The sequence below is a fragment of the Kogia breviceps genome, chromosome 12 (genome assembly GCF_026419965.1).
Source record: "Kogia breviceps isolate mKogBre1 chromosome 12, mKogBre1 haplotype 1, whole genome shotgun sequence".
NCBI lineage: Eukaryota > Metazoa > Chordata > Mammalia > Artiodactyla > Physeteridae > Kogia > Kogia breviceps.
Genome location: NC_081321.1, coordinates 38,295,864 through 38,309,700, shown reverse-complemented (window position 1 = coordinate 38,309,700; position 13,837 = coordinate 38,295,864). Strand labels below are relative to the sequence as shown.

Here is a 13,837-nt window from a genome sequence, read left to right as displayed (position 1 = left end):
TATAAGATGCTGGGAGGAGGCTCACTGAACTTTTCCAGTTCGCCATTCCCTCACTGACATACAAGAACTATCTGGGCCCTGCTTTACTCTCAAACTGGTTAAATTCTGTTGCTCAGAGCAAGCTTTGGGGAAGGGGTTCTGGGGAACTCTTGGTTAAACGGGCTGCGGGGTAGATCACGGCTCTTAACAGTTTGCCTGTGTGGGCTGCTTTACTCTTTGCATGCACCACTACGTGCTGCTGGCTTCGAAATGTTTATGCTTTGCATGGAAAAATCATTACTCGGAGGTGTCAGCATCCCTCTGGTTGGGAAAGGTTAATGTCAGCACGTACGTATTTTTTCAGCCCTCCACATTTGGGCTAGTACTCCTCATGAGTGCTTGTTTATCTTTGATATATCAACAATTTCCTTTGAGGGAGGGTGGACAATATCCAGAAGGGTTCCGAGGAGCGTCGATGCGTTCCAATGTTATGAAAAATGCTGGACGTGTATTTTATTTGCCAAAGACACTTCTTACTAACAGTTTATTCTCCTAACGAACCGCATCGGTGTAGTGAGTCTGGGAATTGACTGTTCAGGTCCGGTATCAGATGCAGATAGTGGGAGGCAGCGGAGGGCTCGGATGAACTCATTGCAGGCCTGCTCCTCGCAGGCAAAGCCCCACGGAATTGGTCGAACAGCCAGCGGGGAGCGAGCTCTTTGCCCGCCACCGCCACGGACCTAGCGCCCGGCCTGCAGCCGACAGCGCCACATTGCGCCTGCGCAAACCCTGTGGCGGGGCTAGATAGCAAAGCGGTTAACTAAGCCTTGGTTGGGCCAAGGCGGCTTCACAAGTCTGCGCAGGCCCGTTCCGCCTTCGGACACCGGTCGCTGCGCAGGCGCCCATTCTAGTTACCCATCCTGTAACCAGAGGAGACAACTTCTGCTTCCGGGTCACGTCTTGACAGCGGCTTTCACCACCCAGGTCAGCCCGGCAGTTCGGTGAGTGTTTCCCCGCTGAAGAAATGTCTGCAGCCTGGTTCCCTAATCCGGGGCACCACGCCCAGTAACGCTTCCTCCACTCCCAGTTCGGGGTCTGCCAGCCCTCGAGGCTGGGACCTCGTTCCGGGCCTTGGGGATATCGGGGCAGGGGTTGGTCCGCCTCAGGGGCTCCCCTGCCAGATTTCGCGACCCCGTTTCAATACTGGCCCCAGGAAACCTGCTGGAAATGCTGCGGTCTCTGAGGAGCCCGTGCGGAAAGTGACACCACATGTTTTCGCATTTCGTGCAGTTGTCCACCGCCCCCCTAGATTCGGCGAGACCAAGCTGCCGCGAGTCCTCCCCCAAGCAGGTGCGGTGGGGCGGGGGCCCGCCTGGGTGGGCGGAAGCCTGGCCTCACTAGCACCAGAGCTCTTGAACGTCACCTCTCTCCTACTTTGCTTCTAGCTTCGCAATAAAACAAAAAAACAAAACAAAAAAAACCCCACCACCTTGGGGTTGTCTCTGGATCCAAAGTGAAAGAAAACGGGAGAGAGAGGACTTTCAGCACCAGCAGAGGAAAGGGGAGACTTGGGGTCAAACCGTGCATAGGCTGCTGCCCGGAGATACGTCGAGTTTAGATTTCGTTGACCCTCCCTGACAGTGAATGTTGTCTATGTGCCCCGAAGTTTCACTCTTCACAGCACGAGCTTCGAGGCGGCAGCAGCAGAGGACCAGTGGTCATATTCTGAGTTAGGAGTTCTTAGCCTGGAGCCCAAGGGAGCTCCGAAAATGACTGCAGGGTCTAGTTTTTTCAGATTATCATGACCCAGGAATGGTTAACAGAACCACTTTGGTGTAAGCCTTCCACTTTGGACGCTCCGTTTAATGCCCCCGTTCTTGAAATCTCTGACTCAAATGCAGCTATGCCTTTTCCCCCTTTTTCCTTGCAACAAAGAAGTGTAAGATACAGACCCTTTGTCTCTGAGGAGTTTCGTGGCTGTTGGAGAGATTAAAACGTATGCCAAGTCTAAACTATCTAGAAATTTCAGGGAGGCATATAAACAAGTGTGTAGCTTACTTATTCTTTTTTTTTTTTTTTTTTTTTTTTTTTGCGGTACGCGGGCCTCTCACTGTTACGGCCTCTCCCGTTGCGGAGCGCAGGCTCCGGACGCGCAGGCTCAGCGGGCATGGTTCACGGGCCCAGCCACTCCGCGTCATGTGGGATCTTCCCGGACCGGGGCACGAACCCGTGTCCCCTGCATCGGCAGGCGGACTCTCAACCACTGCGCCACTAGGGAAGCCCTTATTCTTAATAAAGTAGGGGCGAATACCCAATTTGAATCATTGATACCTATGAATTGAATATTTTTGACTTGCATTCCATTAATTAGTACTGTATATATTTTAAACAGATAAATGGCTACTGATTAGCAAAATAGAAACTATTAGAGTTACATAATGTATAAGGGGATAGTCCTTCACAAAAGGCAAAAATTACATAGTATGAAATGACCAAAATAATTTTTGGATTTTTCCCTTAGTAGTCATCATATGCATAAGATGTTTAATTACTGCAAGTCTTGGATTTTTTTTAGGATCCAAAGTAATAAGCTTTACACTGGTTCAACAGATATTTATTGAGAACCTGCCATGTGCCAGGCACTATTAAAAATAACACTATATTTACCACCCAGGAGCTTATAGTTTGATAAGAACATGGATTCCTAAACAGTTATACCTAGAGAGCTGTACAGCATACCATGTTTTCTCTACAGTTTGATATATGCTTTTTCATAGAAATACTCCACCTTCTTTGCTGTAATCTAAAATGTTCCCTAACTGATACATGGCTCTTATACAGCTGAAACTTATCATAGTTGAATTTAAGTATATTGCGTTATTTTCTTCTTCCAATGCCGAACTCAAGTCTGCTTCACAGTTGTCACAAATGGCCAATTTTTAAATTCATTTTTCACTCTTAAATATGCTTGTTTTCGTACAACTGCAAGCATATGTCATTGGTGTGAACTTTGACATTTTTTTCTAATTTTATATAGATGACCCCAGAGTAATTATACTTTGGCGTTCCTTCCTTATTTTAGAATATTACCTTAAAAACTTCCTATTTTTTTCTTTGCTGAAGACATTTTAAACTGTTTCACAGATGCCTTGTCATTTGTATTTGTTCCATCTCTTCTCACAAGTAGCAATCACTCCCATACCCTTTAGTCAGTCAATCAACCAGTATTTATTAAATAATTCCTTTTTGTAAGACTCTGTGGCTGGCCTTATATGGGCCGAAAAAGTAGAAGACAAGGACCTTGCCTTCCAATTGATTACACTTTAGATGGAAAGACAATATGACTAACTATACTGCAAGGCCAAATGTAACAAGTAACCTAAAGGGGGTGCTGATAATAAAGACCACATAATTCAGAGGCAGAAAAGAATGTTCTGTGGCATCTTTAGTCTTTAAAAGAATCCCCTTCCTTGCCTAGTCTTTTTTACACCACACAGAGCTCCATGGGGAGCTTGGAGCCTCTTGGGGAAATCTTGTGCTAGACTAGGTCGGAGAGTAGAACTGAGATTTCAAGGGTCAGAACATCTGCATCCAGGTTTACCCAGCTCCTTCAGCAACTATTATAATCTATTTCTTATGATTAAGAAAAAATGATATTAATGAATGAATCATTGATCTATTTGAAATCTGGTTTTAGTAGTGGGAAGGCCTCAGAGAACCTCTAACCCTAAGGACAGGTGTGCTCAGTGAGACTGTGTATGCCTAAAACATCTTTGTTTCAGGCAGTTTGGAGCATGTGAACGTACTCTGAGCCTTGATGAGTTCCAGTATGTGGTATATTATGCAGAGCATTCAGAGCAAATACTCTCTCTCAGAGCGCTTAATCCGAACAATCGCTGCCATTCGTTCCTTCCCACATGACAATGTAGAGGACCTCATCAGAGGGGTGAGTGTGCTGTGTTGATGCAAGAGTCCTTGGGGAGGTGAAGTGGGAAAGCTCCCGGGGAATCCTAATGGATGACAGATTTGCAGCTCTGACTCAGCACAAGATCACAGGGAGGTTTTACAGTCTTCTAAAATGTATTAACTTGACCATTAAAATATATTTAGCCTATGTTTTGCTTCTCTTCCCTTCTGCCTTTCACTTTGCACCTATGATATTTTTCTTCAGGAATTATGTTCTAGATAAACCTAGTCCCCTGTTCTCTATAAAATCTCCGTCTGCATATGGTGCATAGGGGACCCAGCAAGCTCAAAGTCTTCAACACGTGCTGTACTAAGGGAGGAAGGAGGCAAGCAAAGCATAAGCGGCTTTCAGATTCTTGTGTTTTGTAATAATTACATGGAGAGATATCATTGGCCTTCTGTCTTACCAACAGCCACCACTTACAGTTCCACAGAGAAGATCAACCCCTAAAATGCATGGTAATTTTTGACTAAAGAAAACTCCTTAACTATCTGATGTCTAACCACTACTATTCAGTAATTCTGCTGAATGACTAGTATCCTAGAAGGGCTTTGATGCCTTTTTCTGTGTATTATTCCTGTTGAAGAGAAGTTACAGGGTAATTTTTCTGGTCACTAGAGAATGCATCCAGATGGTTACTTCTGTACCTTCTTTTTGACAACTCCAGAGTCCTTATTTACAGCCTAGAGCCCTGTAGCTGCTTCAGAGTTGTGTGGCACAGCTGTGAGAAGAAAAAGTCATACAGCATTAGCTTGTTCTCGGCAAAAGTGGTATCAGAAGACTCAGCAGTAGAAACTTTGTCACGTTCTAATTCTAGCTCTGCTGCTGAGTCATTACGTGACTTTGGTCTGCTGTGGTATCTCCATCTTCTTTACCAGATTTGAAATAGAAGTACCAGTGGGGGCGAGGTGGCAGAGAATGCTGATCATAATAGGCTACTCTGAAGATGTTTATAAACAGAGATAACATTAAGATGACCTTACTGTTAGTGATGATCATCTGTCGGGTGGCAAAAGAGCAAGCCAGTTCTGGCTTCAGTCTGAAAGACTCCCTTTCCTGACTTTTTCAGAGCATGGTAGCCATAGAAAGTTGATTGCTTTTCCAACCTTCCTGCCTGACGATAAGGTTCCACTGCTTTTACGTATAAGGTTATGTCCTCAGTGATGTCCAAATGACCATCTGGCAGTCTAGCTTGTGGAGAAACTTAATGACTGGATCTAAGGAATCGACAGTTCCTTTCGTTCATCTTCAGTGTATTCTCTTGGTTTGGATATTGGCATTATAATATCATTTAATGAACAGGAACAGAAACTGGGGCTGGTAGCATGTTTACAGTACGGAGTTAGAACCCTCTTCCCCCCGGACCTTGTTCTGAGTCTCGTCCTGCGTGGTGAGCCAGAGCTGAGCACACTGATCGAGGTTCCCTTCTGCCCACAGGGAGCAGATGTGAACTGTACCCACGGCACGCTGAAGCCCCTGCACTGTGCCTGCATGGTGTCCGATGCTGACTGTGTGGAGTTACTGCTGGAGAAGGGAGCTGAGGTGATGTTTTTAACACTGTCACATCAGTGAGTCACTAAAACTTGAGCTTCACACTTTCTTAAAATTTCTTGTCTCTTCTCCCATTTCTCCCCACCTTCTACCTCCTGGTTTGGCATGGCCAATATTAAAACAAAATGTAACGGTGAATCATCCGATGTATTTCATTCCTTTGCCTTTCTTTCTTACACTGGCCATGACTCCAGGAAGAGGGAATTTTTATCTCCCCTTAATCTCTCAGCCTTCCTTCTAGGGTTGTTTATATTTCCATTTAATCCTCTCATTGCCTGTTGACTATCCAGGCCCCTCAACCCTGATTCAACGTAAACCACGTGAGGTCTGCTACTGGATGTGCACTTCTAATGCCTCTGTCACTGGAAAATAGATCACTAGGCAGGCCCTTCCCCAGGATTGAGCTACTTGTACTCTTTCTGCCCACTGATTGTTTTCTGTCTTAGCATATCTTGTTCCTATTTTCTTTCGAATGTATCTTAACATAAAAAAAACATCGGTTACTTTTTATTGGCATTAGCAAGAAGCAGCATAGCATAATGAATGATTAAAAGAACAGAGTCTGGAACCACACTTCATGAATTTGAATTCCAGCTCTGTCACTTCCCGCTGTGTGACCTTGAACAAGTTACTTAACCTTTCTTTGCCTCAGTTTCCCCATCTGTAAAATGAGGATGATAGTGGTGTCTTCTTCATAAGGTTGTAAACTGTTTAGAGCACTGGCATGTAGTAATTACTAAGTAAGTGCCCGTTAAATAAATAAATCAGCAGTTTCGACAGCTTTTGAGGCATCTTCAAGGTGCAGGTGCACACGCTGCGGCACTCACTTGAATCAGACATGCCATGAAGCTGGTGCGCAGGCCCCAGACACACTGGTCGGTAAGCCTGCTGCAGCCCCCAGCATCCTCATCTCCACACTGCCATGTTGTTCTCTACTTGTCATTAACTATCCCGTAACTTTTATGAGTGACCCTGAAGTGAAAGCCAGTGATTAATGTCAATGATAAAAGGGAAACTACCCCGGGGGGCGGTGAGGGAGGCAGTTTTTAGCTAAGTGGAAGGTTGAACTCAGTTAAATATCGCAGGGGTTATTAAATATCGCAGTGCCTTTCATGGGAGGAGATAATTCGCTATTTAAACCTGGGATCTGAAGTCTTTGTAGCCTTCAAAAATTATAGGTGATGCTGAGTTTTAGCAAGCCAGCTGCTCTTCCACCACTGGAAGATCTGTGTTCTTTCCTCCACATGCGTTCCTCCAGGCTCTCTTGTGACCTCCCAGCATATGTTTGCAGGGGGCTGACTTGGATGAACAATCTGAGCTTCTCTGGACGGTTAAAGAACACAGCAGAGCTACATGGGCAGAATCCTGACCTCATTATTTTTCAGTCTGGTTGCCGTTAGCCACAGGATACAGAGTGAGTCAGGATAAGTAAAATAATCCAAAACCTTTTCTCTGGCCAGTATATTCAAGCTGCTTTCCAATAAACGTCTTTCACAGTAGTTACAAGGACTTAGACTTCATCTTCTCTTTCTTTCCCCCTACTCTGTGGTAGAGGTCCTAGTGAATAGTCAGTAAGAACGTGGAAGCAAAATCCTAGATAATGCAGGCCAGCTAATCCAGCGGACATCAGTGTCGGTTGTCTGGGGACAGTTGTTTTCCTCTTTGCTCCCCAGCTCCTGTCATAGCTCCACCCTGATCACCACGACTCCCTGGGAATGGCTTGTTGACGCTCATGTTCAGAACGTTACATAGCAAAGGTAGTGGATAGACACATGCAAGCGTCTTTGTCAGCCTGTTGTCCTCTCAGTCGTCTATACACTGTAATGTAGTTGCTCCCCCTTTACAGGTGAATGCCCTGGATGGTTATAACCGAACAGCCCTCCACTATGCAGCTGAGAAAGATGAGGCTTGTGTGGAGGTCCTGTTGGAATATGGCGCAAACCCCAATGCACTGGACGGCAACCGAGACACCCCACTTCACTGGGCAGCCTTTAAGAACAATGCCGAGTGTGTGCGGGCCCTCCTAGAGAGCGGGGCCTCTGTCAACGCCCTGGATTACAACAATGACACCCCGCTCAGCTGGGCTGCCATGAAGGGAAATCTTGAGAGCGTCAGCATCCTTCTTGATTATGGTGCCGAGGTCAGAGTCATCAACCTAAAAGGCCAGACGCCCATCTCCCGCCTGGTGGCTCTGCTAGTCAGGGGACTTGGAACAGAGAAAGAGGACTCTTGCTTTGAGCTCCTCCACAGAGCTGTGGGACACTTTGAATTAAGGAAAAATGGCACCATGCCACGAGAAGTGGCCAAAGACCAGCAGCTATGTGAAAAACTGACTGTTCTGTGCTCAGCCCCAGGGACCCTCAAAACCCTCTCTCGCTATGCTGTGCGCCGGAGCCTGGGACTCCAATATCTGCCAGATGCGGTGAAGGGCCTTCCACTGCCAGCTTCTCTGAAGGAGTACCTGTTACTCGTAGAATAGCCGAGAGGAGACGGGTGTACCGTCAGGCAGGCAACTCTGGGTGAGGTTTTGCCCTGCAGCGCTGTTTCTGTCTTGGAAAACAGGGAAAGCAGTTGTTCGTGCTCTGTGGTTTCTATTTCGAGGCAATATGTCACAACAGTAACCTCCACATCACCTCCCCTCCCCAAACCAAGCAACCAAAAACGTCCCTCACTTTTGTTTCTGTTTCTTGCTTACCTGGCCTTTCCTATTGCACCCTGAAAAGGAAGAGGTCTCCCCGACCCTCCCTTTAGGGAAAAAGTCAACAGTGAGACTAAATTTGTCTCAGAAGGTGAAGCGTATTTATAGAACATGTGTTTGGTTTTCCTTTGGGGACCTGATTAACGTTTTCAGAAGAATCCCTCTTAGAAACATTTTAATTGATCTGTGAAGAAGTTTAAGAAAATTCCAGCTAACAATTGCAGCCCCAAAATGAAGATACTACCACCTCAGATGGTGTGCAGGTTCTGAATTGGGCTGTATGATATCCCTAGAACCATCCTGGGGCATTCAGAAGGGCCTGGCCCCCTTTCTCACCATCGAAGGGAAGGGCAGCCTTTGCTTCTTTTCCATGGGTCTGCCCAAGGGTTACAGTAGTTCAGCAATATTATTTTAGAAAGACTGTCTTGCTGCTTTCCATATAGTAGAAGGGATAGGAGGTTCTAAGCAGTCCTAAGAACTAACAGTCCTCAGAACTTTTCTTCTAATGCAGTTCTTTCTCCTCCTGACAGCCAGTTTGCTCTAGTGGGCTTGACAGGCACTTCCTGCACCATAGGCAAAGGTGTTTGCTCTAGCACAGGAGGGACATGGGCTGGGCTGCCTTTTCTCTCTGGTCTTCTTCATTCACTCTGCTAAGAGTTTGGAATTTGTTTTGTTTTTGTTTTGTTTTCAGGTGTTTTGGAAACTTTACTCTTCACTGATCTATACTAGACATTGGTGTAGGGGGTGGAGAGTTGAGGAGTGGGGGAGGAGCATTATAAGAGCTTCCTCTGAGATGACCCACCTACCCAAAAAAGATCTGTTTTAGTGAACAATACTTAGTCTACAGTACTCTCCCTTTTCATGTTCCTAAACTAGATCAAGTTGTTATTGATCCTAGATGACCTTATGCAAATGTGAAAAACATTTTTTTTTAACTGATTGGGAACTATAAATAAAAATGAACAGAATCTGCTGACACAGCTAATTTGAAAAAGTTTGTCTGCTTTTGTCATTTTGCTGTTGGTGTTTTTTGCTCACTTAAAAAAAAAGAAATAAACAATTCTAAAAGCAAGTTTGGCGATTTCTACTGTTCCTACATTTCTGTACATTAATTACCATGAGCCTCAGTGTCCTCATCTCTGAAATGGGGCTGTCACCACCACCTGCATTGGCTGTTTTGAAGAATCAGCGATAACAGTGCTTGATATTTATTAATTTTTCTTCCCCTTAAAGAACTGTACAAAGAGCATTTGATTGCTTTAATGCTGGGCTCTGACGAGACTTCTCGGTCATTCTTTTTTTGTTTTATAAATTTATTTTTTATTTTATTTATTTTTGGCCGCGTTGGGTCTTTGTTGCTGCACGTGGGCTTTCTCTTGTTGTGGCAAGCGGGGGCTACTCTTCGTTGCAGTGCACAGACTTCTCATTGTGGTGGCTTCTCTTGTTGCGGAGCACGGGCTCTAGGCGCGCGGGCTTTAGTAGTTGTGGCACGCGGGCTCAGTAGTTGTGGCCCACGGGCTTAGTTGCTCCGTGGCATGTGGTATCTTCCTGGACCAGGGCTCGAACCCATGTCCCCTGCATTGGCAGGCGGGTTCTTAACCACTGCACCACCAGGGAAGCCCTCGGTCATTTTTTAGAACTGTTTTTAGGGTTATAGCAGTTATACTTTGGAAGCCTGCAAAAGTGAAGTACTACAGATAATCCTCTCCTCCATCCCTTGTAAAACCTCAAACCTCCATCCTGCTTCAGCAAGCAAGCAAGGAAACTGTGTAGGTTGGGAGGAATATGTATGCTTGTGCCAAGAGCCAGGATCGGATGATTGGAGACTAATCTCAAGCCTGGCATTGACAGGGCAGCATCCTATCAACTGGGGGAACAGTCTGTAGTCCCAATCCTAAGAACCAACTGTATTACATGGATACGTGCTAATGAGGAAGTATGGGACAGAAAACAAATTGAGCTGAATAAGAACTGACAATTTTCCTAAGCAGTATTTCAAGCAACCCACCAAACTAGGTCCAGGACTGGGTGTCTCTATTTCCCAGGCATTCAAGATGTACATGTCTCCCCACGGATGATGTCTGGCTTTCATCGAGGAAGGAGCACAGGGGAAAAGTTGAGAAGGAAGAACCGTGGATTGTCAGAGGAAGAGTAGAGATTGGGGGATGGCTGGAAAATAGCAACGCTGGGTAATGGGTAGATGATCAAGAGGTGAAACACAACTTCATGCTTAAGGAAGACGGGAGCATCCTGTTGGCTGCAGAGGATGCAGGAGGGACTAGTTGCGGGATGAGGATAAGGACAGTGTCCTATGTTTTAGGACCCTGTGTACCGCGTCAAGAGATGTCCAAGAACAGAGAGAAGCACATGGGGTTAGCGCATGGGCTGCATTTTCCTAGGTGTCCGCTGGGCAGCGTCTGGTGCTTGAGGCTGATAGGAATGCACTTGTGAAGATGATAACAGGAGAACCAAAAGCACAGTGACCAGTTGGCATTTATTAGTGTAGTTATGGTTTGTCACTGTCGTAAATGTAGTAGAGGAACCAAGACTTTGTTATCACAAAGAAATAAATAAAGCTTATTTTTAGGAAAATTCTAACCGAGTAACTGAAATCAAGCAGTAGCACTAGAGGAGCCCAGCCTCGTGTGACACGTGAAGCTGGGGTAGAAGTCAGGATAAATTCTACCTACAAGGAGCTTACGCTTACTGCCCCCTGCCCCAGCTCCCTGGCCAGAGCTGACCATGGCTGCAGTTACAGCATAAAAGGAAACCTAACTGAAAGTGAGCTGAGCTGAAACACTTGAGAATGCACGGACTTGGATCTATCAGGGTGAGCTGACCACGATCAGACGATCCGTTCCCCTCGCTGCAAAGAGGTTTAGACGGCAGCTTCTCCAGACTGCTTCCGACTGATGTGCTCAAAGTGGGCGTGCTCTGAGGTATCCAAGTCAATCTCATACTTGGCTAGGATTTTGAGGATGGGCCTCAGCTTCAGCCACCACTGTTCCTTGGGGATGCGGTGCCTACAGAGGAACGAGGTAGATGATTTCATCTTTAGCACCCCAGTCAACTTCTATCAAAGGCTATGGGAAGAAGCTGAGCAGAAGAGGCTGGATTTGGGGCCTGGGCATCGGATCTGAAGTAGGTACGACTACAGGTGTTACTCCTAAAAGAAAAGGACTGAAGAGAGTGAGCAGCTTGGGAAGGGTAAATCTCGAAACTACCGGGGAGGGAACCACCGCAGGAGGTAGAGGTACTCACTCGAAATCTGTCTGTTCCTTCAGCTCAGTCACGGGTTGAAAGACCAGGGCCCTCTTACGCATCCCCAGAACACAGCCCGAGTCTGGGGTATTGGCAAAGATCCGCCCTGCAACAGGGATGGTCAGTCAGCTTCTATAGTGGGAACCAGCTTCTAGGAAGGGGGCTCACCCTCTTACCACACCTACCACTACGGTAACTCTCTTTGATTTTCCCAGACATCCAGTTCATCGCCTTTGCACCCATCTTAGTGGCAAAATTCCTGTCAAATGGAGTTGGGCTCCCACCCTGGAAAAAGAATCATAAAAATTACACGGGGAAGGACTCTAATGAAGTGGCAAAGATATGGGAATACACAGAGAAAAGTTTACAACCAGAAATAGGAATCCAGAAGTCTATCTATGAAAGGAAATCCTGAAACAGGGCCGGGAACCAGGGCAAGCTGGCCTAGTGTATTTGGCCGTTTATCAGACTTCAGAGTAACTAATTAGTACAAGGGGATGACTGGTCTCACAGTCGCCTCTTCCAGCTCCATAGCTGCATGACCCTGTTCATTTCCTTCTAGTCTTACTGGCCATTCAGTCAATTCCCTGCCCCTCCTTAGCTTAGCAGCTTCTGTCAGTCACCATCATCGATGACACAAGTTTTCCTTGTGACCCAATTTGGATGCTCTTGGTAGCACCTCAGGATAATATAAAACATGGTGCAGAGTTTCTCTGAACAAAGCAGAAGTGGGAAAATGGGAAGGAAGGAAAAACAGAAAATAGGTCTTCATACTTTATCCAGTAGTACCCCATTCCCACAGGAGCTGCTAAGCCCATTCAAACTGAGATAATGTGAATTCATCTGTGGGTATAGAAAGGTCAAAGGTCAATGCTTAAGAGGCACCTGCGGGGACGTTTGGGATGGAGTAGGCCTCAGACCACTAGTATCATCTGTGAGTGAGGCCTGCCTTGGGTGGGGATTGAATGTGGGTGATAGAAAGGGATTCCTTTCCCCTTGAAACTCCAGTCAGTAGCAACGGAGCCCAACTCTAGCAAGGTGCCTGTACTCATCTCACAGGTTCCCCCACAAAAGGCAGCATGCTGTGGTGGCGAAAGCACTGGACCAGCTCATTTTGACCTCATTCCAGCTTGACTAGTGGCCCTGGAAAAAGCATTTCTCCTCTGTGAGCCTCATTTTCTTCATCTGAAGCAGTGGTTCTCAACTGGAGGCGATTCGGCCCCCCAGGGGACATATGGTAACGTCTAGAGACATTTTTTCAGTCGTACAAGTGGGGAGGGTGTGCTGCTGGCATGTAGTGAAGAAGAGTACAGGGATGCTGCTAAGTAAGCAATCCTGCACCACACAGAACCACCACAAAGGATTTTCCAGCTCAAAACGGCAAGAGTGCCAAGGTTGAGAAACCCTGTCCTAAAATAGAGGATGAACCACAGAATGTCTAAGGCCATTTGCAAGGTAAAGATTTCTGATCCTGTGACTGTAAAAGCCTGCAGGCCCACGCTCTGTGGCAGCCCCCATAGCCCCCAGCGGGTCGGAAGCTACTGGGAGATTCAGGGACTGTTGGGGGTTATTTACAGCTGTCGGCATGTGACGGGCATGGCGTGTCTTCCGCACCTGCTGCATGTGGCCAAGCACGTTCTTCCTGCTGTCGAAGATGCCCTTCCCCTCCTCAGAGTACAAGTTGAAGATGAAGTCAGTGGTATAGTTCTCATTGCACTTCTCATTCCTGCAGGAGAGACCGAAGCCTGTGCCGGGCATTGTCCCCCTCCCTCCACCCGCCTTCTGCCTTGGTCAGCTTTGCCCCTCCCGGTTCCATCTCCCCCCACGGTCCGCGCTCTCCATCTGTATCCAGACTCCTCAGGGTGTCCCAGCCACAGATGCACCCTGACTAGGGCCAAAGCCTGACTATTGCTTCTCTTCACTTAGGAGCAAACCGGGGATGAGGTACCTTAACACCAGTCCCCTCTTCACAGTTGTTTTCATCTTTTGTACCAGATGTTCCACATTCACCTGAAAATGAAACAGAAAATCCAAAGCCCGGCTGAGAGCGGATCTGGCTGGGCAGGCTCATAGATCCCTTCTTCCCCGCCAGGCGTCTGCAGGAGGGAGAGGGACATGAAGAGGGCTATTTACAGCCCAGGGCCTGAACCGTGCCTAAGCCCTTTAAGAAGGTCAGCGCAGACTGAAATTAAGACTCCAGATGCGACAGGCAGAACAGGCAGAGGGGAAGTTGGACAAAGCGTGGCAACGGTCAGTTTTCAGCCCCTTCAGGGGTTTCCAGTTCTCCCTCCCTCAGAGGGCTGACCCTGCTCTCCGTGTAGGTCTCTAAACGGGTTGCATCCGGGTTGCACCCGTCTGTGTACAGCAGTGATTCACCCAGA

The 13,837-nt window shown here is 46.9% G+C and overlaps 2 protein-coding genes across 14 annotated transcripts in view; one reads left to right on the top strand and one right to left on the bottom strand.

The window, feature by feature from the left end:
- Window positions 1-593: 593 nt before the first annotated feature.
- On the top strand, window positions 594-9,267 carry ASB8 (ankyrin repeat and SOCS box containing 8). 6 transcript variants are annotated; one of them, XM_067009184.1, is made up of 5 exons: window positions 940-980; window positions 1,270-1,329; window positions 3,762-3,925; window positions 5,384-5,488; window positions 7,344-9,267. In XM_067009184.1, exons 3-5 carry the CDS (start codon window positions 3,797-3,799, stop codon window positions 7,974-7,976), a joined length of 867 nt encoding a protein of 288 aa, XP_066865285.1. In that variant the 5' UTR covers window positions 940-980; window positions 1,270-1,329; window positions 3,762-3,796; the 3' UTR covers window positions 7,977-9,267. The 6 variants fall into 6 exon arrangements, with proteins under 6 accessions (XP_058936660.1, XP_058936661.1, XP_058936663.1 ...); XM_059080677.2 differs by lacking the exon at window positions 1,270-1,329 and having other exon boundaries at window positions 594-980; window positions 3,766-3,925; XM_059080678.2 differs by lacking the exon at window positions 1,270-1,329 and having other exon boundaries at window positions 780-980.
- A 1,403-nt stretch (window positions 9,268-10,670) lies between these two features.
- The window catches only part of PFKM (phosphofructokinase, muscle), a 478,771-nt gene continuing 475,604 nt past the window's right edge, over window positions 10,671-13,837 (bottom strand). For all 8 annotated transcript variants that reach the window (XM_067009181.1, XM_067009180.1, XM_067009176.1 and 5 more), the window contains exons 19-23: window positions 13,405-13,466; window positions 13,071-13,182; window positions 11,642-11,741; window positions 11,457-11,562; window positions 10,671-11,218 (exon numbers count right to left, since the gene is read on the bottom strand). In XM_067009181.1, the coding sequence (XP_066865282.1) occupies window positions 11,074-11,218; window positions 11,457-11,562; window positions 11,642-11,741; window positions 13,071-13,182; window positions 13,405-13,466 (525 nt within the window). In that variant the 3' untranslated portion in view covers window positions 10,671-11,073. The remainder of the gene's footprint in view (window positions 11,219-11,456; window positions 11,563-11,641; window positions 11,742-13,070; window positions 13,183-13,404; window positions 13,467-13,837) is intronic.